General features: G+C 36.4%; 1 protein-coding gene across 5 annotated transcripts in view; it reads left to right on the top strand.

Annotated features, from left to right (window-relative positions):
• Positions 1 to 5880: 5880 nt before the first annotated feature.
• Positions 5881 to 27709, top strand: part of khdrbs2 (KH domain containing, RNA binding, signal transduction associated 2) — a 69348-nt gene continuing 47519 nt past the window's right edge. For all 5 annotated transcript variants that reach the window (XM_084390610.1, XM_084390611.1, XM_084390608.1 and 2 more), the window contains exons 1-2: positions 5881 to 6156; positions 20303 to 20430. In XM_084390610.1, coding sequence (XP_084246736.1) covers positions 6066 to 6156; positions 20303 to 20430 — 219 coding nt within the window. In that variant the 5' untranslated portion in view covers positions 5881 to 6065. The remainder of the gene's footprint in view (positions 6157 to 20302; positions 20431 to 27709) is intronic.

Genomic DNA, 27709 nt, shown 5'->3' on the forward strand with positions numbered 1-27709 from the left:
TGTGATCTATTTTTCATGTCTAGAAGTGAATCATCAGGCAATTCACGTCTTTCAGATTGAGCTTGACGCATTTCTCTAGTGAAGAAAAAAAAATGAAAGAAAATGCATTTTAGAGCCAAAGGGCAGGTATTAACCCAGTCTCATTGGGTTAATGATGAATTAACGTATCATATTTCTCCTAGTGGGCCTTGCATATTGATCTGAGCATTGCTAATGCATTTAAGAAGACAACTGGGAGATCAAACACTTAAGCTATGGATTCTTTATTTAGATGTGGTTTGCGACTAATGAGTAGCGAAATACTAGCTGTTGTTTGTCCCTGAGAAAGCTCATTTCCTTTCCTGCCACACTGCAAAACTAATGCCAGACACTCCCAATGACTTGCTCTATGATGTATGTGGAGGGATATACTATGTGATGCATTGCTCTCCTCCATTTGCACTTTCATTTGTACATTAGAACCATTTGTTTCTTAAAATCAATGCCACATATTTCTACAAACATGTTGTGCATTTGTGGCAATTAAATGTATTAGATCCCCCCACCACAAGCGAATGAGAAAAATGCCTGACCGTGCCACTTCTTGACTCCATTGGTTTAAGCTGCTGTGATTTGTAATGTCGTTGCATTGATTATGTCCATTCATCATTTTTTCGACCTCTTCGTGCAGTAAATTTCACTGTTATTTTACAGTATAGTCCATTCGTCATTTTCCCTGGGCATTATTCCATGTGTAGCACCCAATATGTCACAAACTGTACTTATGACTAGTGTGATGATGAAGCCTGAAGCCTCAGCTGAAGGGTCTGATGGAGTTCATCTACGTTTTATAATCACTTTTATCATTAATTCTAGCATTCATCTTAACAGGTGTCCACACTAAACAGATGTGCTTATCACCATTTGTACATTTTCTACAACTATTACAGCCTCAATTCTAACATCTAATATTATTAGGAAATGCTTTTCTATATAATTTTGTAAATATACTCATAAAGCTATAGATCAGTCCTTTTATGTTTTAATATTTTTATATTGTACATTTAAATTTTGAAACTGTATGCTACAGTTAAAAAGTTTGGGGTCAGTACGTTTTTATTAAATTTTTTATATTAAATTGATCAAGAGTGACAGTAAAGGCATCTTCTATTTAAAAATTAAAAAATTATACCAGCACTAAATATTTGAATGGTAGTGTATATCTTTTTTCCATGACAGATGATTAGGTCTCTTTGAAAACACAAATTGTTTCATAGACAGCAAACTTTCAGCTATTGGGGTACTGTTTTTCTTTTTCTAGTGGTCCTCAAAAGACAAGACACGTCCAGCACTGTTTACAAGTAGCCTGAGGAGCAATAAAATGAATTAATCTTAATTGATCATGGAGAGCGCCCTCGGTAGAATAGGCAAACTGTAATAACTGCTCATATTAGGATGTCCTTTGGGTCAAAAAAGCTATTTCAATTAGTAATGTAAGGTCTTTTACATCCACTTTTTTTTTTTGCCCAGAGGCTGTTATTAAACTTTCCTTTATAAGGGAAATTATTGTGGATGACAAAGGGTTTGGGCTTGTCAGGATACTGCAGACTCACTTTTTAACCCTGCTGGCTGCGTGGACTCTTATGGCCCGGGGCAGTGCCAGCCATTATCTGCTCTGGCCTTCACTATCACAAGCCTGTGTGCGCTGTCCTAACATTTCCTTAACACGTTTTGCCTGAACGCTGGACTTCATGAATCATAATCTTTAAATGAACACTACCGAACAACTGTGCCGACCACTCACACATGTTCTACTGCTCGATTTAGGCCTGACATATTGTGCTGTAAATGAATGAAAAACCAGTATGACCAGTGCCTTTAGGCCCCTGACTGCCACAGGCTTTGACCTGGGAAAACAAGGTTTAGTAAAATTGATAGATAAAACAGTGCTTGAATGTGTTCAGTTAACAATGCAGCCCTGCATCAATTTGAGTTTTATCAGCCACTTGACTAAAGATGCGATCACAAAAATAAGGTCCATTGTCCAAACAATTGCATAGAGATGTATGAAGCAACTCTCACACAGAAGTCACGTTTAAACCAAGCAGGGTTTTTTTTTTGTTGGTCAGTGCAGTGAATTTGCATGACTAACTTGAACATGAGTCTCATGTTGAAACTCACAGTTGTGCAGATTCGTATGGGAATGGTAAATGTGGCCGCACATTAACATTTGCAAAATATACGTTTGGAATTGTGGTAATATCAGGCATACAGTTAATTCTGATATAATTCTTGCTTGCTTAAGGTCATAACCTTTATTATGTTAAAAAAATTTTTTTTACTCACTTGCGAAAACCTCCAAAGGGTTCACAGGGCCATATGCAGCTTTGAAGTAAACCAGAATGAATCAAACTCTACAAATAATATATATTTAACTTGACTTATTGGTCTTTTGTCTTTAGATTGTCATGAGATCTTTTCTTACCAAAATGTATTTTATTTTAATTTTAGAATTTTATGAATGTTTGATTGCATTGGCTCCTTTTAAGATTGTCACCTGACCTCTATCAATTTTAGTGGCAACAAAGTTTTATTCTACAAACAGAATGTCCTTTACCAGCATATGCTGTTTATAGCATTGTCTCTAGCTCTCTCCATGGGTCTGGGTAGAATGGATTGCTTTGTGTGAAGCAGAGAGCTTGTAAAAATAAATAAATGCATAAATCTCAAGCGAAGAGGCAGGAGGTTGATGTGACACAAGGACCTGAGATGTCATGTGAACCCTTAATCCTCAAATTGAGCAAAACTTAATATCCCATTACCCCGTTTCCTCCCCTCTCCCAATAGTGCTGCTTAATAATTCACACTGTGGGCTATTGCATTTCCACAATCTGAGACTGCTAAAATACCAAAGCTGGGTACATTCACTCACAAAAGTGCTTCATGAAAGTGCAGCTCACTACTAAATGTGATTTGTTTTTACTAGTTGTTAGGGAGCTTGCTCTGAGGTGTAAAGGCAATGTACCATAGCTCTACCTATTTTGACTATATAATAAAGATTGATTATTCCTAACACATGGTGCTGTCACAGCCTCGCAATTCATCATGTATTTTTCCCTGCATTTTTAAAGTCTAATTATCCTTCAGTGCTTAATGTGTCATCAATCCATAATGAATGACTGGATCGTTTAAATGTTTGTTTTTTTTTCTGAAAAAAGTGCCAGAAAAACAACACAGGAGACATATTTGATGGTTGACAGTCATATTTTGAATATTAAAGGCTTTCTCTAAAGTTTTAATGACAGATGTTTTTATTTTGTTTTTGAAAGATTATTTATGAAAGCAAATATTTGTTAAATGCATCACTTTGCCAATTAAAAACTAAATCTAAATTGCCAAATCTAGTGTTGATGATACACAAGGCAAAGTCACAGAAGGGAACAAAATTGCAAACAACAAATTGTGTGCTGGCCAGAGTTTGTTTTGCGCTGTAGATTATTGTCCGCCAACAGGATGAAACCTCTGAATTTCAAGTGATAATTAGAATCCAAAATGATCAGGTTCCTGTTCAGCTTATGCCATGTTTAATAAATCTGCATAATGTTTGGCCTTATAATATTACGTTTTTTTTTTTTATTTTTTTTTTACTTTTATACGATTAACACTTTTGGTGATGTGTTGAGTCACTGCTCATCCAATGTAAAATCTGGGTCTTGAAGCAAAACCAGTTTAGAAGCAGTATTATCTCCTGTTGTGTTATTTTTGGCCACTAGAGTGCTGCAGAAAGCCATTCTTATTAGTTGAATACATGATGCAAAAGAGTAAATTATGCCAAAGTGTAACTACAGAGGTTGCTCTAATTGTATTTTATTTATTTATTTATTAGTTTATTTAACAGGGACAATACAGAAACATTGCTATAATTTCAAGCAGGCGATGCTCCACACACAGGCTTCTATCCAAAGGCTAATTTGCAGCCCCAGATAGGCTTTTTTTTAACAACAATAAAACAATAATCACACACAAAACTAAGCAAAAAGTAAAAAAAATCGAACAATTAAAGAAAGATAATTTTCTTGACCAGTTGTCTCAGAAGTTCAATATTAGCAGCATTCATTTATTTATTTATTTATTTCTACAGTGTCTGGTGTGAACATAAAAGTGATAGGAAATGATTGATGGTGTGGTGCTGTATAATAAATACTACAATATCATCATAAATTGACATCCACTCTGTTCTCTCCAACCTATATCAAAATAAGGACTCTCATTTTGCAAAAACGAGGACACACAATCAACAAATTAGCCTAAGTGAGAGACGTGATGTATCACGATCTTTTGATGACACAATAAACTTTTTCATCTTGTAGAAATGCGACAAAAGAAGCGTATGTCATAGCAACTGATAGCTTTTGCCCTTCAGAAGGGTTTCATTACGTTGAGTGGTGAGTGATGTATAGAAGGTGTTGATCCTCCACAAACCCTTATTTCTTTTTCCTTAATCCCTTCCCATTCACTACCTTCAGAATCAATATATAAAACCCCCAAATCCATTTGATTATCCTATTGCCAAACTGATTCCGTCCGGAGTGTTAAATCGTAAAGTACAACATGGACCTGTCAGCTATACATGAATTGGAAGTCACTTGAGGAAACTAAGATGTGAGAATCCAAAAACGTCTGCAGGCATTTTTGTCATTTAAAATGTTTTATAAATGTACCTGATAGTAGTATAACTAATCAGAAAGTGTCTCTTTGGTGTTAGAAATAGCCCCTATATAGGCAAATTTTTACTTTAATTTATATATATATTTTGTTTATTTTTGTGACCATGTATTTTTCAGCTTGCATGGCTTGTTTTGTGTGACATATTACACTATTATTAGTGCATACATAAAATATTTTATATATGCATGAGCATGCTTTATTTAAACCCATTTTATATTATGAATTATTTTTGGATAAATCAGTATTCACATGAGACATTTTGATGTTTTACTTTTTGATTACTTATTCCAAATGTTTTTTTTATTTTATTTGTAGCACTACCGCTCAACACTCTCTCTGTGTGGACCGGGATTCTGTAATTATGTTCACAGTTCACAGGCAGACAGTAAATATGACACTTGGGGTGCAGATGTTTGCCAACAGCACTGTAATCCATTCAGTTATTAATTAGGCAAGCTGGTCCTGTCCCTCTTCCTCCTTTCACTGCCTCTCTCTCTCTCTCTCTCTCTCTCTGCATCTTCTCTCCCCTTCTCCTCTGTGGCTATCTCTCCTTCTCCCTCATACGTGCTTAGCTGCTTGGCTAAGTGTTAGTGTGTGTGTTTGCACTATCTGTGACTGTCTGTCACAACAGCTTAATCCATGTTGGCAAACTGAGGCAAATGGGAAATCCACTGATTAGTATTCATGGCTGTTACCAAATTTCCCTTCCAACTCTGCTGTATGAAAACTTATGTTTGTCATGGATATTTATTATTTAGCATTTCCAATTAACAAACATTTTTACCACTTTTTTTTTTTTTTTTACTATGAACCGCATGAAGAATGATCTCCATCATTTCATGTTGATTTCAGTAGCCAAATCATATCAATACTTGCATATCCTTTTCACATACATTTGTTGTCTGATGTCTTTCCAAAGCAAATATGCAAAGGATATCCAATGTAACTACTGGCGGAGAGTAAAAAAAAACAAAACAGATTTGCACAGAAGATTAGGTGTTCAGAACCATGGACAGGGGTTGACAGATCAGCGGTTAGTTTACGGAATGTCCCCAAATTCAATCCTATACACAATATCTGACATTTGCATGCAGTTTGCTCTCTGCCATGACCAATCCAGATGTAGATGGGCGGAGTGAGAGTACAGATTCGGAGTCTGAGGTGGGAGGTTTTACATGAGAGACTCGAGGAGAGATGGGTACACTGCATTGATATCTTCCACGCTGTGCGCGAAAACCACACGATCCCTCCCAGATATTACGCAGTCTATTTAAACTCAACAACCACACACCCAGTCCATCACTCACCTCTGTGGTCGTCTCACCTGCACTCGCGGTGTTCAGGAGAGGAATCCAGTGATGGATCAAGACAAGTACCTGCCAGAGCTCATTGCCGAGAAGGAGAGCTTGGACACGTCGTTCGTGCACGCGATGCGCCTTCTCGCAGAAGGTAAACTAATGCCTTCTTCTGCCATCATTTTTAGGCTCGTATCTGTTTGCTGTGGTGTCGCTGCTGTACATTGTTTGTGTCGCTATCGCGTATACAATATTCATTAATCATATGGACGCCCGTTGTTGAACCATGTAAGAATGAATCAGGCGTGTCAGGTGTTTCATTTATGTTTTCAGGTGATCATTTAGTTAGTAAAATAAGGGAATTGTCCACAGACAGGCTTGGTCTTTATAAATATTTTGTGTGTGTGTAGGGTTAGTGTTTTCCAGTTATTGGTAGGCTATGCTCAACTTCGTCCGATCAGAAATTAGAAGCAACACCTTTTCAAGCACCATAAACCACATATATTAGGCGGTTGTTCTTCAGTTCATGCCGTTCAAAAAGTTAATGTGCTTCAACGATGTGTTGCTTCTTAATTTATCACAGAAATTAAACCCTGATTTCAAGCAAAGGCAAACGTGTAAAATATAACTTTTTGAACGGCATGAACTGAAGAACAACAGCCTCATATTTTTTGTGGTTTATGGTGCACGAATAGTGTTAATGTAGCCTAATACTAATTCTTTTTACAATTAACCTGATGTTATCTCTCATTTTCATTTAATAGCCTAATCAATATGCTAATTACATGACTTTCGGGGAAGTCTGATATTTTAAAGCAATTTAGTTAGTTTTTTTTTTTTTTTTTTTTTTTTTAAGAAATGAAACGTGCTAAATTATCAAATGTAAGAGTATAATTTGGATGTTCGTCTCGACCAAAATCGTCAGATCTTAAATACAATTTGATCAAAACATTAAATACAAAACATAATCACAAAGTTATCGATTTGTAATGCTTTGCACGCGTACCGCCCAAACCAGCGTTTTTTTTTTATTTTTTTTATGATGACCTCCTCTGCCTAACGAGCTTTTGTTGTTGTTAACGTTGTAGGCTATTTGGCTATGCCTAATTTTATTCAAACTCTCATCATTAGCTACTGATACGTTTGAAAACCAATTTTCCTCTTATGAAAAAAACTATGAACTTGTTTGAAAAAAGAATAAGTTTTACTCCCCTTGGGGTAGTTCTGGCTTTAATTCACTTCTAAGGTTATAAATATGCTGCTCTGTTGATCAAATGTCAGGTTAGCCTATCTCTATTGATTTAATGTCCAGCACAGGGAAGTTGCTTAAATATTGCATTGCCAACCCCATTTTTCATGAGTGTAAGGTTATGACGACAACCAAACATGGTAGCATTGCTATGATCTGAAAATATTATAGTTGGGTAAGATAAAAGCAGTCCTTGACAGCTCATCAGATAGTAAGCAGAGTAATTAAGAGGCAATTACGGCTATTACAAAGTACTCACACTGGCTCAGATTATCTCAAGTGCAGGGGAGCACAGTGGGGTGCGTGCGGTTGAATAAGCATGCATATAATTAAACGACAACCGTTTTAACTGGTCCAGGTTATCAGGAAATTGTAAACATTTTCAAACTGTAAACTTCAGTTTGTTTCGTGGCACATGCATCTGTTGTGTTGTATTAGTTCATGAAGGTTAGATTCATCTTCTTTCAGAAACAAAAACCATTATTCAAGCTCATGATATGGCATTGTCTAAAGGATTATTCATATCATTCAGATGAATTTGATCAGGCTAGTAATCTATTCCATCTGAGAGTTAGAAAAAGAGTGAGCTGATAATCCTGGTTCTGAAGAATTGGAAACTAATCTGACTGTGCATTCTCAAGAAGGGGGAATGCTACCAGGGGTTTCTGTAACAAATGTGTCCAGTAACAACCTTAAAATGGTGCAAAATAATTAGCCGTAATCTTAAAAACAAATCAAGATGTCTCTTCACAAAAGGGATAAGTCATTTGTATGCTATCTTTCAAATGAACTAAATTAGCCATGGTTGTGAAAGCCTGCATATAGCTCATGTCACCATTATTCAATCTGAATATTTTGCCTCTGCACAAAAAGGCTTATTGAACTGGAATTAATGGTAATTAGTGGCAGTCTAGTTAGTAAAGATACATAGACTTCTGTGGGTCATATTTAATCGAAGTAGACACTGTCTTAAAAGACTTAATTTGTAGTGCTTTGCCCCAAGACATGCAGAAAAAGAGTTAGTGTATTTATTTTAATCTGATTATCTTTGTTATATTTAGCTATTGTCATGTTCAGAGTTATATAATTACGTCATAATATAAAGTATGCTATTTACTCCAAAATAATTACTGTATTATCTCTCACCTTGGTAGCACATTAGTAAGACTGTTTCAATAGTGGCAAGGATTAAAAAGGCAAACCTTGTGGTTCGTTAAATTTCATGCTGAGCCACTGGTAGCCTGCCAGTGTTTATTTACCCAAGCACATATTTTATTTATTTCAGAATGTCGAATGATAGTCAAGCCTCTTGGCACTGCATGTACCTTTAGGGCCAGAGAACAGTACAGCCGACCAGAACATGGGTAGGAAATGATTCTGGCCCATGCTCAGGGAACATTTTAACTTGTGTTCCTTGTTAAAGATTTAAAACTCTACACTGTTTTTGTTTGCTGTACATTTTGGGATATTGAAGAAATTTAATATCAAATACTTTCACTCTCGAAGTTTCTGGGTTTAAGAAGAGTTCAGACAAGGAGTCTCTCACAGCTTAGTTATTTTGGTACAAAATTTGTCACACCCTTTAAGAGGGAAGTGATTAATATTACAACGGCGATCAATACAAGCGTAACTTATCCTAAACACCAGGCGGCCTGGAAACAACTGACGACTAAGCACTTTAGCTAATGGCCCGTGCCTGCTGTGTAACTCTAATGTCTAGACCTCTCTGAAAAGACACAATTCCAGTGCAGTATATTCACTGTGAAAGAACTTGTACAAATGATTAGAATAGCTAATTTTAGATTTTTTGTATAATGTGAAAAAAGAACTGATACTTATCAACATATATTTTAGTGCAATAAAGCTAATAAATAAGTAATTTTTAGAGCTAAAAAAAAAAAAAAAAAAAAATTGAGATGATAAAGGGAAGCTTTTGATAATCTGCTCGACTTTTGGCTGTTATCCAGGAGATCATTTGTGACCCTGGACCACAAAACCAGTCATAAGTAGCACAGGTATATTTGTGGCAATAGCCAACAAAACATTGTATGGGGCAAATTTATAGATTTTTCTTTTATGCCAAAAATCATTATTATTAAGTAAATCATTTGTATATTAAGAAAAGATCATGATCCATGAAGATGTTTTGTAAATTTCCTACCTTAAACATATCAAAAATGTATTTTTGTGAGTGGATGCAGCAAAATCACCAACAGAAATGGACAACTTTAAAAGCCATTTTCTCAATATTTAGATTTTTTTGCACCCTCAGATTCCAGCCAAATATTGTCCTATCCCAACAAACCATACATCAATGGAAAGCTTATTTATTCAGCTTTCAGATGATGTATACATCTCAATTAAAACAAATTTAAGACATATATAACTGTGGATCACACAATAGGGGATGACATTTTTCAGTTAATCTGTATATTGCATCTAATACAGTAGTTAAAATTAAAATGTCCTACTCATTATAAAAAAATGCATTTATGTAATCAAGCTCCAAAAATGGCTCATTTTAATACTGTGGGGTCTGTGACGTGGGCAAATAAAGGGCAAGTCATTGACAAATAGTTTAACATCATCGCACCATAGGCCACGTCCACTGGCATTCAGTCAATGTGCAACTGACACCTGGCACGAGCATCGCGCCAATAGCAAATAGAACCCATTATAATCAACACTAGATTCAGTATACAGGTGCCCGTTCAATTTCTGACGTACTCCACGTGTGCCTGCTGACAACAGGAAAAAGGGAAGAGTAAAAAAACATTCACTTCAACGCGTCCTGTTTAAATGGCTCGTTTGCCTCTCTGAATAGACTTCAGAAGGGACACCTGAGGAACAAGTGGATGGTTTAGTTTTAATTGTGTCCTGGATTGAGTCGGAGGATTATATGTTGGTTCGTAGCATTTGACTGCAGATTGTTTTCTAAACGAGGCACAGTATAATGGAAAGTTGGCAATTGTATTGGATCTGACTGTAGCTACATCACAAACTGTAAGTAAACAATGAGATAATGCTTTGTCTGTAAATGACAGTTATATATGAATAATGTTTTTAAAGCATTCATACTTTGCAATGACGTTAGCCAATCTTAACAGTGGGTGTTTTTTGAGTCGCCCATTAACAACAGATCATTTCAGACTGAGGGTTAGAATGAAGGTTGAAAATAATATTTTCTTCCCTGCATATGTCCATTTGCTTTTCTTTGTGCAAAAAAAACGTTATTAACATTATAAATGGACCTCAAGGAACATTTTATAATAATAAAAATATGTGTCATAACCCCCTTTAAGTTCATAATATATCATGACTTATAAGTGGCCAGCAGCCATATCACCCTGTAGCCCAAGACTGGTTGCCCACTGAAGCTAAGCAGGGCTGAGCCTGGTTAGTACCTGGATGGGAGACCTCCTGAGAAAAACCAGGTTGCTGCTGGAAGAGGTGCTAGTGAGGCCAGCAGGGGGTGCTCACCCTGTGGTCTGTGTGGGTCCTAATGCCCCAGTATAGTGACGGGGACACTATACTGCCAAAAAGAGCACCGTCCTTCGGATGAGACGTTAAACCGAGGTCCTGACTCTCTGTGGTCATTAAAAATCCCAGGATGTCCTTCGAAAAAGAGTAGGGGTGTAACCCCGGCATCCTGGCCAAATTTGCCCCTTGGCCTCTGTCCATCATGGCCTCCTAATCATCCCCATATACTGATTGGCTTCATCCCTGTCTCCTCTCCACCAGTAAGCTGGTGTGTGGTAGGCGTTCTGGCGCAATATGGCTGCCGTCGCATCATCCAAGTGGATGCTGCACATTGGTGGTGGTCGAGGAGATTCCCCATCTATGTAAAGCGCTTTGAGGTCTCAGAAAAAGCGCTATATAAATGTAACAAATTATTATTATTATTATTATAAGTGATATAAGTTGACAGGTTTGTCTCAGAAACTGCAGAGAGATAGGGGAAGTGTGACTGAAGGAGACTGTTTAAAGTTTATGCATCGTCTCCGTCCAGATGCTTTGATTTCCAGGTTAGACAGTCCTCTTCAGAAAACCACCAACCTGGAATAAGCTGTTCCTCTTGGGGGAACAAAGAGAATGCTTCAAATTCCAGTCTGTCATTTTGATCTTGTAAAGCACATTGCTGAATTGCTTTTATAGAGGTGACTTGATGCAAACTACTTACTTTAGAAAAGGACAGACTGCTACTGCATCCACTTCAGAGTCCGTTTTTCTAAAATAGAGCCTTTTGCCTCATAGGGACAAAAAGTGAGGCACAAATAAAATCTGCTTAGCAACTCATTTTAGGAATGGATATTACAAGGTGGTTTTAAAGATGAGGCAGGATTTCGCGGAAATGTTTCCTCCCTTAAGAACTTTTCAATACGGAGATGAAAATAAAATATTTTAATCAAAGTGCTTTCCACTACATCTTATCTAGAACAGCATGAGTGTCATATTGCAGTAATCAATCATACTCTATCATAACCAAGGACATAATATCTACAGAAAGCTATCTGTTAGTATTTCTATTCATCTCAATGGCAGTTGCTCGGCTAGTGCATCACTAAGTGGTAGTACGAGATTTGGAATCCGTTTTTTGCTCAAACAAGAATACAAACAGTCCCAAAGACCTTCACTAGAAAGTATCTTAAGGTGTGATGTCAAAGAATGCTTTCGAGAGGCCTCAAAAAGTACACCATGTACTAAAGCGATTTGGGGTTTATATGTGTTTGCATTTTTTTGGTGCTTTTTAATGCCAGATGGTGTAGTTACAACATCTACCAGAAGAGGCTAATGGGACTATGGGAACCAACAATTTATAAACCATTTTTGCTTCTGTCTAACAGAGATTCATAACCCCATTGCTTTGAGTTTAGTGGTTGCAGAGTAACTGCACATTTTTGCAGTCCGAATTAACCAGGATATTCAAGTGAATCTATTTCTGTTTGAGGTTTAATGCACACATCTATCGTAGGTCAAACGCTTCCAGATGTCTTAAATTACTGATAATGAATGCAGTTGATCAAATGTGTGATCTAGCAGTAACCTTGTACTGACAAAATGAAATCATTAGGCCAGAGAACGTGTCTAAAGATAAAATGAATGTTTAATGATATGTTTCTACTTTCATAAGCAGCCTTTTAACTTGATTTAGTCCTCCTGCAGAATAAATATGACCTGCGGATTGCACAGTCACAGACATTGATAGACTAACTATCGCAATCTTCCGGACATTAGTATGTAGAGTGCGAGCTATTTAAAATGGGTATGTTGATAGGATCAGCTGTTCCTAACAGCTTCCCATTTGAAACCTTATCAGGCCACAGCTCTCTATCACAGAGTAATCATGTGCAGGCTAATAGGTTAATGCCAGCTACCTTAATATTTTGATAAATATGTTGATGTTGTTCCACAGCTGAAATTGATAGATGGCTTGATTCCCTGTTCTAAATAATAAGGGACGTGCCAGGTCTCTTATGGTTTGTAGGCCACAGGAAAGACCTAGTGTAGCTGTGAGCTACTAGAATTGTGACTCTACTAGAAGTTTTTATTTTTATTTTTGATACCTTCTCTCAGGCTTATTGATGGAACAAACGATTGCCAGCCACCTCACTGTATATTTGTGCCTCAGCATCATGATTCTTTAGCATGTTGGCTGTGAAAACTGAATAATGATGCCTTCGGAGGCAGTATTTGGAGGTAAGAAGGCATCAAGGAACAATGAGTAACAGTGCCTTTATCCAAGTTGGTTTTTGAAGCCAGTGTCGATTTAGATCCTTTGCAGTCTAAAATATCCCCCAGTCTTGTGCGGTTCACGGTTGGTGGAAAGAATAATGGAGTGGCTGAAAATAGTTCCGAATTTTTCATCTTACAATTTCTTTTCAATGTTTGAATACATTTCTTCAGAGAAGAAGGAACCAAGCTCAATTTTTAAGTATTACTTATGAAAGTAATACCAGGATATTTTTACCACGATTTTTATTTTTCCTTGGATTTCTCTGTAGCATAACTGGCACAGGCAACTTGTGTTTGCTGTGAGATATACGTACAGTGAAGTGCACTGTATAGATTGTGCCTGAAACTCCAGCTGGAACAAAGGGTTCCCAAGTGCCTTTGTTTCTCTGGCTGGATGGCAGGTTTCTTTTTCTTCTTGCTGTTGCAGCAACACATTCTAAAAATGGGATGCCTTTACACTTGCTCTGAGTAGCAGTCTCATGCGAGCGTGTTCGGGGACTTGATGAAATACTATTCTTTGGGGAGAATGGGAGAAGGCTGACAGCAGATTCGAATGGACTTGTCCTTGTGCTCCTGGAATAATTTGCATGTGTTTGCTCAATTTTAAACATATGGCAGATGTTAATGTGCACTTGAAAATGAATTAAGTGTGTGGTTTCATTTTTAAATATATTGGGGGCTTTACACAGGTGAAGCAAATGTGTGGGATCTAAAAGCTTGCAGTCTCTGTCCCTGTGCTCTTCTCAATGCTCATCTGTAGTGCTGTGTGAAAGGAGACTGAGCAAAGCTGGAGCAGACATCATTTTGTCCTTTTAGTGCATGACAACCACACACTCATTTTCTTATTCATGCATAATATGAGCCCCCCGGCAAAAGTTCAATTAAGGAATCTTCTTATGATTGGGGAGCCATTTAAATTGTAATGGAGAAAAGAGATTTGCTAAAAAGCATGTCAGAATGATTTTAGGCATGTTTGTGGTTTTGAATCTGCATGAATACAGTCCAACTGTCTGCAGTCTGTAATGTGCGCACACATGTATGTTTAATGAACAAAGTCTTTTCTCAAATTAATGTATGAACATGAGAACATGTTGGTTCCGTGTGTGTGTGTGTGTGTGTGTGCAATATATCATTCAAAAGTCTGGGGTCAGTAAGATTTTTGTTTTTGGAAGAAATTAATGGTCGTATTCAGCAAGGAAGTATAAAATTGATCAAAAGTGACAGTAAGACATTTATAATGTTACAAAATATTTCAAATAAATGCTGTATTTTTAAACTTGGGGAAACGCATTTGTACAGCATCAGTATTGGTTCTATGCATTGTCTTAAATTGACAGATGCAAAAAACAGTCGGGCCAGTGGAAAAGAATCCTTAGCGTTGAGTCCTGAAGAATCATGTGACACTGAACACTGGAGTATATAAAATACATTCTATCTGCTGAGTGAAATTTGACATTCTGGTGTAAACAGGTCTGTTTATTATAGATGATATTTTTAAAACATGATTAGATGATAATTACATTTAAAAAACCCTTTGTAATACATTAACTCTCCTGATTCGTTTAGCGGCACTCTAACTTTGTTATGGCCCCCCGAAATGTGCAGAAACCAACTGTGCTGGCATCTGTCAACCAGCTATCCTTTAGACCTGACAGTTTATTTTCCTACTTATTAGAAGTTCAGAGAGCAGGGGAGAGGAGTGATGCAGCACACGTCAGGCTCACTTTTATTCTAATTATGAAGCAAGACAGGATGTTCTTTACTGTGGAGGTTAAACATTACTGTTTGGTGTCTTTTCCTGCCCCCTAAGAAACATCCTGGAAAAAACATTATCATTCACCCTGAACTGTTGTTCAACCATTACAACAAATTTGTTTCGAGACATGAATGCTTAATGCCAGCATTAATATTTTACTGAGAAACATCTAATTGTGTAGAAGTTTTTGTTTAAAAGATTAATGGTTCAGTGTGTTGAGCTGTACGACATGTAAATATTACCCTATAAAGAAATATCTACATTCCCGCTAGGCAAGTAAGGTTAATTAAGTAATGTAAATTAGGGTGATGGATGATGTAAGGTGATGTATGATGGGGAAAGAAATAAAAAGAGAAGAGGTTTCTAGTAGGGCTGAACGATTAATTGCATTTGCGATAATATCGCGATATGATGAAATGCGTTTTTTTTTTTTTACCGCAAAGGTGCGATTACAGTCTGGTCACGTGACACGCGAGAGTAAACCAGTCTGTAGGCTATTGCAGATGAAGCATCAACTTGGCACGCTACGCATATATAGCATGGTAATACCAAACTCTACGCTTTGTCATTAAGTTTAAAATCATTGTTTCCCGTAAGCCAATCACATAACGTTTGGTTATGGCGTGTGTTATGCTCAGCCACATCTAACTTCCACTGTAAACACATGTAGTATGATGCGAAAACAAAACCATCGAGCGAAATACCGGAGTGAACATGGCTGTGAACGACTTTTGCAGATTATGTGAAGTAAATCTACGCATCCACGGTACAATCAGTGTCTACGTCACGGCTCTCAGCCCGCCCTCTGTTCGTTGATTGGCCGGCTGTTTTCAGGCCGGAGGAAAACGGAAAGCTATCACGCTGTCTCAGACTGAGTACAGAAGCGAAATGAAATTGAGCGGAAGTAAGAAGTCTGACGGAGTCAGGCTAACGCATATAGGCCTGGCTACAGGAAATAACAGTTTGTTTAATTTGTTTGATATTGTGTTATAGATTCTCTCCAACGATTCTGTATCGATAAAGATAATTTCAGATTTATGTCTGAGCTTAGTTTTAAACACAGATATGTGATGACGCGTGCTTTATAAACAACCGTATTCTGCTTGCTTCTAATTCCTGTCTCGCACACACACACACGACACCACTCGAACCTTACGAGAAATAATCTTTAATAAAGTTCGGAAAAGTTGAAGCGAATTACAAGGACATTCACGGGCTTCATCATTGCACAAGATATGATAGCCTACGTGCGGTCTGCGTGTACTTTTGTAGTGCGCGGTCTCGCCCGCCGGTATTTTACTTACAAATGTTCTACGAAGGCATCATGTCTTGGAATGCAGTTGGCTTATATATTAAAAATATGAAAATCACCGACAGAAGCTGCTTTCAATTTCAAATAGCCTACTCACGCGCGCTTTGCGAAGTTAATATTATTAACATGTAATTGTATTATTAATTTAGTTTTTTAATGTGTAATTATTATAAGTAGGCCTACTTATAATTATGTAATTAAATATTTTAAGTTGTATTAATAAGATCAATTAAAGGAAAAAATGGGATCGGCAAATGAGGTGCCTAAAGATTCCCTTCCCTAATTTACAATGATTTATTGCTTGTTTTTGTTGAATAATAGAAAAGATAAAGAGCTTAAAAAATGATCGCATATTACATCGCAATCGCAATATTGGTAAAACTAAATCGCAATTAGATTATTTTCCAAAATCGTTCAGCCCTAGTTTCTAGTAATGTCTTGGGTTTGAGATCGGCAGAAGATGGAACCATCATAATATTCAGAAACTGAAATGAGTTTCCTAAACTCATCTGAAACAAATATTATGAAGCCTATTGTAAAATACCTAGTGCTGGGAAGTGACATGTTCAAACATGTCAAATGATAAAGTTTTAAATGGCAAAATATTACATGAAGATCTCACTCTTTGAATATGCCGTGTTTGGTGCAGTTTTGTGTCTGTGTTTTGATCTCTGTTAATCGTTGACTGCATTTACTGAATGCATGAATGCAAGCTCCATGACTGAAAGTGTCCAAATTGGGGTTTTATTACAGATCAAGCATATCCTTCAATGTGGGGTTTTCGTTATAAACTTATGTTGTCTTTTCTGAATGGGATTGATACTGTGATTATTTTCCATGGTACATTCTTAAGAAATATTAAACACAAGGCTGGTTTGAGTAACATATAATTAGCCTAAACTAGTTTACACAATTTTCACTTTTGTCAGTTGCCTCCTCCATATCCTGTCAGTCATCACTTTTAGCTAGATTTAATCATTCTTAAAATACAACTTTGAAGCTTTGTAAGAGTGTGTCAGGAGAGCGCAAAGCAATGGTGCACTGATTCTGTTACAGATTACAGAGGAAAAAGTGAACACAAAGGAATTGTAACGAATAACCTTGAAATGATTTTAGGTTGAAAAATGCATTTTACTAGAACAAAAGGGAGATTTTCCTCCCTTTTTCATGGCAGTATTATCCTAATATGGGTGATTTTGAATTTCCATGTTCCACAGGGTCCTGATCAAGAGGTCAGATGATGTATTTTACCATGTGAAAGTCATTTTCAGTTAAAAGTTCCATTTTCCAGCCAGCAGGATGTTATCTTCAGATTTTCAAAGTTCACTATGGTTGTCTTTTTTATGGACTGTAAGAAAAAGGTGAATCAAGGGGTGCAAAATGTATTATATAGGGAACAATACTGTGGGCTGTGGCACTAATACCGGTAAAATTCGGAAAACCATAGCAGCCTGTTTTTTTGGTAAATTTATGGTAATGGATCGACCTCAGATTGTGTAGGTCCAAAGGTCTTTTCACATTTTCATTTGTCTTTGAAAACATTATTATTTGGATGGATCCAGCATTCAAAAATAGTTTCAAGCTGAACAAGGATCATGTAATTCAGTTTTCTTGTGAACTACAACCATAGAGAAACTTCACAGAGCCCTTAGATGAGTGAATACATTTCACAAGTTTCATTCTGTGATGTTTCATTTCATTTTTCCTGCTTATTGAAATGTCAAGAGGATGGAATTTACAAATAAACAAATTGTGCCGTGAATAGATTTTGCTGGCTTTTAATATATTTTTTTATTTGTTTTGGATTTGAATGCTTGAAGTTTTTCTTTTATTTTTAATCTTTGTTCATGCGTCGGTGACCGTATAGGGCACTCCTTAAGATGGGCTGAAGTGTTTTTGGAAGTGTGTAACAACAAATGCCAGAGAAAGATGCCAGACCAGAATTTAAGCCTGAATCTTCCCTATTATGCTGTGATACTCATTCCACAGGGCCACTCACCCTTGAAATTGTTATATGTATCAACTAAAAGCCCATTTGTGGACTTTTTGGTCTTTTACTCACTCAATAAGATCAGATGACCATCTCCTAAATAGCACCCAGAGACTTTTGTTAGTTAGGGTTGTCATGCATGCTTGCATGGCATTCTCAAGAGATGTCTTTTTATAGTTTTTAAGGCCATCCAAAATCAATGAAATCCAAAATCACATGAGGTCTTACAGCACTGTTGTTAGTTTCATGTTGAATTTGTTTGTTTTTCAGCTCACTGGCAGTTCTTATGATGCAGAAAGTCAAAGGAATACAGCAGCTTTGTATTTTGAGTGATCAGATCTTTTCTGTGCAAATAAAAAAGCATTCCCTGTGCATTACAATGAGATACATTTGCAGTTACTAAGTCTGCGCTGAAGTGCTTTTCATGTTTCAAATGCATATATATTCATCAGCAAGAGGACAAAGAGCTTATACTTTCCTCACATTCCTATGCTACAATTTATGTCTATTTTTGCAGAAACAATTATTTCAGGAAGGTGTCAATATGCACTTTCCCTAACATAATTTCTCAGCATTTCATATTATTAGGTCTCCCTTTTAAGCTTGTTTCCGCCACAGAATAAAACATTTAAACAGATAATTGCCATCTCACAATTTTGACTTTTTATCTCAGAATTGCTTGATATAAAGTCGCAATTGCGTGTTATAAAGTAAGAATTGCGACATATAAACGTACAATTTTGCGTTATAAAGTCAGAATTGCGAGATTTTTTTCTCGTTTATATCTCATTTATAGGTTTATATATCTGACTTTTTTCCTCTCAATTCAGCTCACAATTCTGACTTTACAACACGCAATTGCGACTTTATATCATGTAATTCTGACTTTAAATCTCACAATTGCAATTGTGAGTTTATATTTCACAATTCTGACTTTAACAAGCAATTGCGACTTTATATCATGCAATTCTGACTTTATAACACACAATTGCGAATTAATATCATGCAATTCTGAGATAAAAAGTCCGAAATGTGAGATAAAAAGTCGCAATTACCTTTTTAATTTTTAGTTTTGTGGCGGAAATATGCCTCATTTTCAGCCTGGTTTGATTTCTTTCATGCCTCCCAGCTGGAGAAAAGAGTTAGACAACAGGAAGATTGGCATCCTGAGGACAAAAAAAAAAAAAAACCTTCATAAATCAATCATCAGAATCAGGTGACTTTTACTTTAATTGTTTTCTTTTGTGATAAAAATGTCACCCTTTCTTGCTGTTGTCCTTTTGCAGATTCTTTGCTATTAGTCACTTACAGCCGCCTGAGAGTAAGTGTAAGGGTACGACCTCTTGTTAGTGCTAGAGAGTTAGAAAGAAGATCTTCAAGAGAAAATAGGTTAGGTTTAAAGCAGTGGTTCTTAACCAGGGGCTGACTGAAACCAGGAGACCGGGTTCCACTAGGGGGCCTCAGCAAAATTCCAAGTGGGCCCCGCAGATATTTAAATTGATAAATGATTTTTAATATGTTAAAAAAATTAAAATGCTAATAAAAATAAATACATAAAATCAAGATAAACTGAAATCAAATTTCTTTTTATTTTCTCTTTATTGAAAACAGTTCTGCTATACAGAACATATCTTCTGGAACCACAAAATGAATCTTGGTTAATTAATTTTAATATATCAATAAAACGTTTGAAAACAAGCAACTTTGTCTTAATATTGGAAATATCTTTCAAAACTATAAGCAGCTGAGAGCCTCACCAGAGGGGAGGTGAAAAATAATGGTCTCCCTTCACCTGCTGACTTCCCTTCCCTTTCTTGCTCCATGTTTTACACGACTTGTACAGGTTCATAATTCTCAATTCTGCTGAGCATTAATTTAGCAGCGACAGAAGGGGTTCCCTGGAGGAAGCCAGGTGACAGCTTCATTTCAAGCCTCTTTAATGTTGTGTGGCTGCTAAGTCTCCGGCTCAATTCTCAAAAGCACCATAAAATTCCTCAAGCACAAAATATTACAGTTTTGCGCAGCAGCTTTTCAATTTGTGTTTGTCATGCGAATGAGGGCTTAGTAGGCTTACGCCGTCAAGTTACGTTGATGCGTTCTACGCTGAGTGTTTATTTAATTGTTGTTACTGAATGTTCCACTGGAAGATGAGAAGATCTGAAAGCCTTTTTTTTCTTTTCTTTTTTTTCTGATTTTCTGAGTCGATCAAGGAAAATCTTGACATTATTTGACCGCAACACTTTGTTTTTCTTTCATTTAGAGATTGAAAAGTTTGAAGGAGACGAGTTGAGGAAAGATGGTGAGGTGAAGAAATACTTGGATATCATCAGCAACAAAAACATCAAGCTATCAGAGCGCGTGCTGATCCCGGTGCAGCAGTATCCCAAGGTAAGACCTCGGTGTTCCATGCAACGTACAAAAGAGTGATGACGTGAGTGCCAAATCAATGTTATAGTCATATGGAGATCAGAGAGGATCGAAAGCAATTCATTAGCTTTATGGGATCGCTGTGCTCTTGGTAATGACTTAATGCGTTCTGTATCTGGCAGGAGCAAACTAGATGGTGTCAGAATCTGATTTGTGCTGCACTGCAGATCTGCTGTTATTTACACCTTATATTTCTGTCCTGCTTCCTGGCTTTCTCAGAGTAACAGGCACGCCACAACTGGTTCTAGCTGTTCAAACATTATTCTGCCTCATCTTGTAATCAGGAAATGAATCTAGGTTTTTTTTTAATACTTATTACCAGCTGGCATCTCATGCATCTGTTAGGAAATGTCAGCTTCTCAGTGCCAATAGAGTTGCATTTTATTTAGCAACATGGTCAGTTTTGGACCAAGTCTGTTGATTTATTGAACATCTTGTGGGGCTTTGACATTGTAGCAATTGTATTTATGTTGATCAGTTTTATTCACATTTAACAGCTGAGGTATATAAATGTGTCATAAAATAAGACATGTAGTGTATTTGGTGGTTAAGTTCGATTTCCACTGATAGTTTGATTACAGTGATTCAGTCATTGAAGTTCCAGAACTGCCTGGTTTGATTCATCTGGAAACAACATTAATAGTAAAGTCAGTGCTATATTTTAAATGGAAATGGTTTGTATTTTAGGTAACTGGTTATTTACTTAAGACTACTCTATCGTTATCACGTTCGGTGCACACGGCACTCTTTTATTCAGCATTGTGCTGCTTTAAAATGATGCTTTGAAAATGAGTGGAAAAAGCCCATGAGCATCACACAGACGGATCCATAAAGCTTCTGAGCTTCTCATATGCTCTCTCGTTTCTTACTGTTTCTGCTTTAGGAAATGAATCCCTGGAGCACTAAAATGCGCAGACTGTTTGATGGGTTTAGTAGATTTGTGCTGTCGAAAAAGAGTACAAAGAACACGCCTTAGGTTTAGATTTTACATGTCTTGTTCGAGTTGTAACAGTGGCTTTTTGTTTTCCCAAATCCCTCTTTCCTGAGGATCTTGGCTGCTTTGTAGTTATGGTAATTTTATGGGAAAGTTCTCTTGTGATATTCCTGGAATGTGAGAAATATCTGTAAAATGTCATCGCATTGATTAATATTAAGTGTAGTTTATGTAATTTTTTAGGATTTTACTTTACATGTTGTTTTTGTTACAAGATAAGAGGGTGTATTTTTCTCGCAGATAAAAGATGTGCGAAGAGTTAGAATTTTCAGATGCTAGTTTTGTTGCGAAGCGTGACTGCACAAAATAGAGTCAATGCATGCAAGATATTTTTATTTTGGAATCTAATCTTAGCAGCTTAGGTTATTATTGATCTGAGACATGACAAAATATCGGTATCATATCGTTTATCGGCCACTATATGTTTTATATTTATCTGCATGTAAATTTTCTGAAAAATTCTCCTAATTTTATATTTAGATGACCTTTGCATTATAACTGACTTAATTATTAAAAACACTAATAATTTAATAACACTTTTTTATTTTATTTTGAGCAAATCTCAGATTAAATTTTTTTTCTTACTTTGTTATAATGATGTGATGCTAAATTCACTTGCAGTTAACCCCTAATACAATACAAATTTACAATACAAACTTAATATCAGTTAATATCAGCTTAATATCAGTCTGCTATCAGTTTCTGATGCAGAAAAGTTAGTTCATGCATTCATGACCTCGAGACTAGATTACTGTAATGCTTTATTAGCCGGTTGTCCTGCATCCTCAATAAACAAGCTACAGTTAGTCCAAAATGCCGCCGCTAGAGTTCTTACTAGATCAAGAAAATATGATCATATAACACCGATTTTATCATCACTGCATTGGTTACCTATAAAGTTCCATATTAATTACAAGGTATTGCTACTGACTTATAAAGCCCTAAACGGCTTAGCTCCAGTCTATTTAACGGATCTTCTATCGCCCTATAATCCATCGCGCTCTTTAAGATCACTAAATTCAAGGCTTTTGGTCATACCTAGGATATCCAGATCCACCAAAGGAGGGAGAGCATTTTCACATTTAGCTCCAAAACTCTGGAATAGTCTTCCTGATAGTGTTCGTTGCTCAGACTCGCTCTCCCAGTTTAAAATTAGATTAAGTCGCATCTCTTCAGCCAGGCATTCATATAATATTTTTAATCTTACAGTTCAAACTACAATCCGGCCTCTAGTTCATAAATGCCAGAGGAGAACTGGCCCCCGACTGAGCCTGGGTTCTCCCAAGGTTTTTTTTTTCTCCATTAGGTCACCTGATGGAGTTTTAGGACACCATTAGGTCACTTGATGGAGTTTTTCGGTTCTTTGCCACTGTTGCCTTTGGCTTGCTCAGTTGGTGATATTTTGGGGATATTTAATTTGATTTTATCAATCAATAAATTCCATTAGAAACAAACCTTGTTGTATTATTTTAATTTAATACTGTGAAGCTGCTTTGATACAATCTGTATTGTGAAAAGCGCTATACAAATATACTTGACTTGACTTAATACAAATTTACAAAAATGTGTAGAATTGTAAAAAATATAGAATTTTAATATCAGCCATATATCGGTTATCTGCCATAACATTTAGCGACTAACAAAATATAATACACAACAAAATAATTATCAGCTTATTGTGTAAGCACATTTAATATCGGCTCATCCCTTAAAATAAGTCCTGTTAAGGATTTTATTTTATTTTATTTTTTTACTTGTCATTGCACTTGATACAGAGCTTGCATATACAAGCCATTTCTCTGGTGTAGACACGGCCAAAAAAAAGGTTAGCTTAACACTCAGAAGCCACCTCACCTCAAAATCAGTTGATCAATGAACTTGTGGACCATAACAGATAATAGCTTATAGAGTCTAGACTTTATGTTATGCTCTCTGTTACAAATCCCCCGGATTTATCTACGTGCAGTTAATTAATCCGTGTGTGACGACAGCGCTGTCTCCGAGTTTTGTTTAATCATGCTTGATGAGACCGTCTCCAAGGAAGAGCATCTCTGCTGCAGCTCAGAATAAGTGCATGAGCTGGAGTCGATATTGGGTTTCTTTGATCCTCAAATGAAATCAGGCTAACTTTAGTTTATATATTTGCATAATGAAGAATTGGCCTTGTGGACCTTGAATGGCCGTTTGTTTTGTGCTCTTTTTTCCTTTTTGTTCTTATGTTTATATTGACCTTGACATAAATTTCTTTTTCTGAGTAATTACTCCTCTGCATCGTTTCAGATTGAGACTTTTTATGCGTTGCTCCATTGCTTTGAAGACCTTTGTTGTACATGACAAAATATTAATTGCACATCACTGTTGTGCTATAATGCAATGACGTGTTCAATATATATTCATGGCACGTTCTTTTTTCCCCCAAATGATCACATATCACTTTATTTAGCTATTGAGAAATATGAAAGAACAATTCACGCATTTACAGAAGCACTGACAGCAGGCTCTGTTTAAATGATTTTATTCAGTGGATATTAAATTCACAGGCTTCTCTGTGCTGAGAGAGTTTGACAAGGTTAGAGAAGACAGGAGAACTAAAACTTAATTGTAATTAAAGAATGCTGTTTGTTTTCTATGATTTGCAGCCATATTGTCCACAATGCCCTTTATGAATTACACAATTCAGAGGCATCATGATCCTGAAAGGAGAGGACAACTTGGCTCAGTCTTATTGATTGATTGATAGATAGATAGATAGATAGATAGATAGATAGATAGATAGATAGATAGATAGATAGATAGATAGATAGATAGATAGATAGATAGATTGATTGATTGATTGATTGATTGATTGATTGATTGATTGATTGATTGATTGATTGATTGATTGATTGGTTGGTTAAAACACCACATTATGTATGGGAATTGGGAAACATTGGGAATTGGGGAATTGTAACATTTTTAACATTTTCTTTCATAATTTTTCAGATCACTACTAATGTCTGTTTTGGTGTACTAAACATTTACATATTAAAAAAAAAAAAAACTGTACTATTAATAAACTTATAATTTGAAAAACTATCACTATACCTTTGCATGTACACAGTTAAAGGGATAGTTCACCCAAAAATGAACATTCTATAATTTAGTCACCCTCAAGTTGTTCTAAAACTGTATGAATTTCTTTCTTCTGCTGTTTAATGTTTGATAATCACGATATTTGATAATACTTCTATCGCATGTTTCTGCTTTTCCTTCGCCTGTGTTTTGATCGGGAGATTCTGTACTCTTTCAGAAGATGCGCAATAGCGCCCCCTTCTCTATAACAATGAAAACATGGATTGGCGGAAAATCCAGTCAATGGCGGGAAAACAGTTAAATACAATTAACTTTCAGTAATATTTGAGTGAAATGAACTTATGAACTTATTTTCGTTTTACAGTGATATGGAAAATTCACAACACGAGCACTCCTTTTTTCTCAGTTAGAGAGAGACAAGTCTCATCCCGTGATAGAGAACTTTTAGTGCGTCACATTACCCCCAGTCTCCTCTACGTCTAGTTTGGAGTACAGTTTCTGTTACTGTATTGAAAAAATCAGCAAATATGCTTAGTTGATGTGGATGTCCACCAGATGTTGAATCACTGGATATTTTTATCCTGGCTACTATTACTCATACAACTCTTCTTCCTTATATCTCTTTGCACAGACCTGTATATATTTCATTGTGACATCACAAAACTACACTGTTTTCCTTTTTCATCAGTTCTCTGAATGCAAAAGTGTTTGATTTACCATACTTTGCACAAAAGCACAGTCAGTGGTTTGCAATGAAATATAGTCCCTGCTGACATAGACCTCTGATACCTGTGAGCACTGATAGAAATCAAGAGAGTGTCACACACACACACACACAGAGAGAGAGAGAGAGAGACCAAAAGGGAGGCCCAAGAGATGAATGGGGTACCTGCATCACCATCTATTAAAGTCAAAGACACGGTCGCCATGGAAACCACTGTATTTAGATTTAAGAGATGGATTTGGGCAATCTATCAAAGGGCATATATCTGCACATCTGAACATCGCTGCAAATTTGTTTTATGAGTGTCCATGGATTTTTTTCCCCATAGGTAATAGTGTTTTTTGATCAACAATATTCAGAAGGTATAACTGGGACATGTGCATAAACATTTGGGACATCTTGCTTTACATTGTAGTCTACTTAGTCTTGTGTTTGCAAGGGTTTATAAGGTAGCCAGACTGCCTTGGCGTCTGATTTGTCAGAGGATTGTAATTAAGACTTAGCAAATGTCCTTTGGGCACATCTGTTTGTGCAGAGACTCATTAGAGGCACAGTTAATGCTATGCTTATTTGGTGCAGTGCACACTGATGAATCAAAATGGTACGGAGTGTGTGTTGTGTAGTTATGCTATGCTATGCTATCATTCACCTGATTCCATTGGGCTGAACGTTAAATTGACAAACACATGTCCAGGTAGCAGCAAATGCTAGTGGTGCAAAAAAAATGGGGAAAAAAAACTAGGCGGTTGCTGCATTGCCCATATTTTCAGCTGTTTTCTGATTTTTATGCTGCATTATTTCAAACCCATGTATAATCGTAAGCTGGAAATATTGTTGATCATAGTTGAATGGAGTAACATGACAAATATCGAAATAAATATTATAGGTAATAGATAGAAGGATATAATAATGTTTACATATACATAATTACACGTGTGTGTGTGTGTATCATGGGCGTGCGGGCCATATGCTGCGGATGCTCTTCATACCCAAGCCATTAATATTTACAGTGCTATGCATAAGTTTAGACACCCATACTAAAGTTGACTAAAAAGAGGAATAAAAAATCATCTTTTGGAAACTGAACTTAATGCCTTAATTAAAAAAATTTGGAAAAATCCAACCTTTAAGGACACCAATTTTCTTTGTGAATGAATAATGTATCGTAAATAAATAAATGTTCTTCCTTAAAATACAGGGTGCATAAGTTTGGACACCCCTATGTTAAATTCCCATAGAGGCAGGCAGATTTTTATTTTTAAAGGCCAGTTACTTCATGGATCCAGGATACTATGCATCCTGATAAAGTTCCCTTGGCCTTTGGAATTAAAATAGCCCCACATCATCACATAGCCTTCACCATACCTAGAGATTGGCATGGTTTTATTTCAGTTAGCCTAATAGCTAGTTTGATTTGCATTGAGAGATGATCTTATGGAAAGTACCCCATGCCAATCTCTAGGTATGGTGAAGGCTATGTGATGATGTGGGGCTATTTTAATTCCAGAGGCCAAGGGAACTTTATCAGGATGCATAGTATCCTAAACAAAAAATAAAAAAAATACTTAAAAATAAAAATCTGCCTGCCTCTATGGGAATTTAACATAGGGGTGTCCAAACTTATGCACCCTGTATTTTAAGGAAGAACATTTATTTATTTACGATACATTATTCATTCACAAAGAAAATTGGTGTCCTTAAAGGTTGGATTTTTCCTAATTTTTTAAATTAAGGCATTAAGTTCAGTTTCCAAAAGATGATTTTTTATTCCTCTTTTTAGTCAACTTTAGCATGGGTGTCTAAACTTATGCATAGCACTGTATATGCTAATTAATATGAAAAATTACTATAAAATCCATTGTTTGAGGTGTACCATAAAGCTTAAATTTTTAAATGTTGGTAATACGTATGTAAATGTATGTCATTTATTTATTCGCCAAATTTTTTTCATATCTGCCAGTTACGGAGGGTTTTAGGTAAGCGGATCCACGGCAGCTTTGGCGCCTAATATATGCTCTGTTGTTATGCATCGTCATCATTGTCCTGCGTTCTCATTGGTTTGCTGGAAAATGGGGGATTTCATGCGCAGGGAAAGCTGTCCGTGTGAATCGCTCACCCAAGAGGTCAAATGTGCTGTTGCTGCTAGATCCTGATCAACAAAAATCACATTGTATATGATACATAACTAACTAGACTATAAATCAAAAATGAAAAAAAAAAAAGTGTCTAGTAGCTAACACACTGTCTAGAGCGAGCGGGAGCGTCTCTCTTTTAAACCTCTTTCAAAGGATCTGCACCGGGGACATTTTTTGACATGACGCGCCACCCAGCATCCTCGGTTAAAAAAAGTGTATGTGTGTGTGTATGTATGTTTATATGTATATGGGTATATTTATCACATATCTTTTAACACTGATTATTGGATATATTATATCTAATTTAGCATAATA

Source organism: Rutilus rutilus (assembly GCF_951802725.1).
Source record: "Rutilus rutilus genome assembly, chromosome: 20".
In the NCBI taxonomy this organism is placed as follows: domain Eukaryota; kingdom Metazoa; phylum Chordata; class Actinopteri; order Cypriniformes; family Leuciscidae; genus Rutilus; species Rutilus rutilus.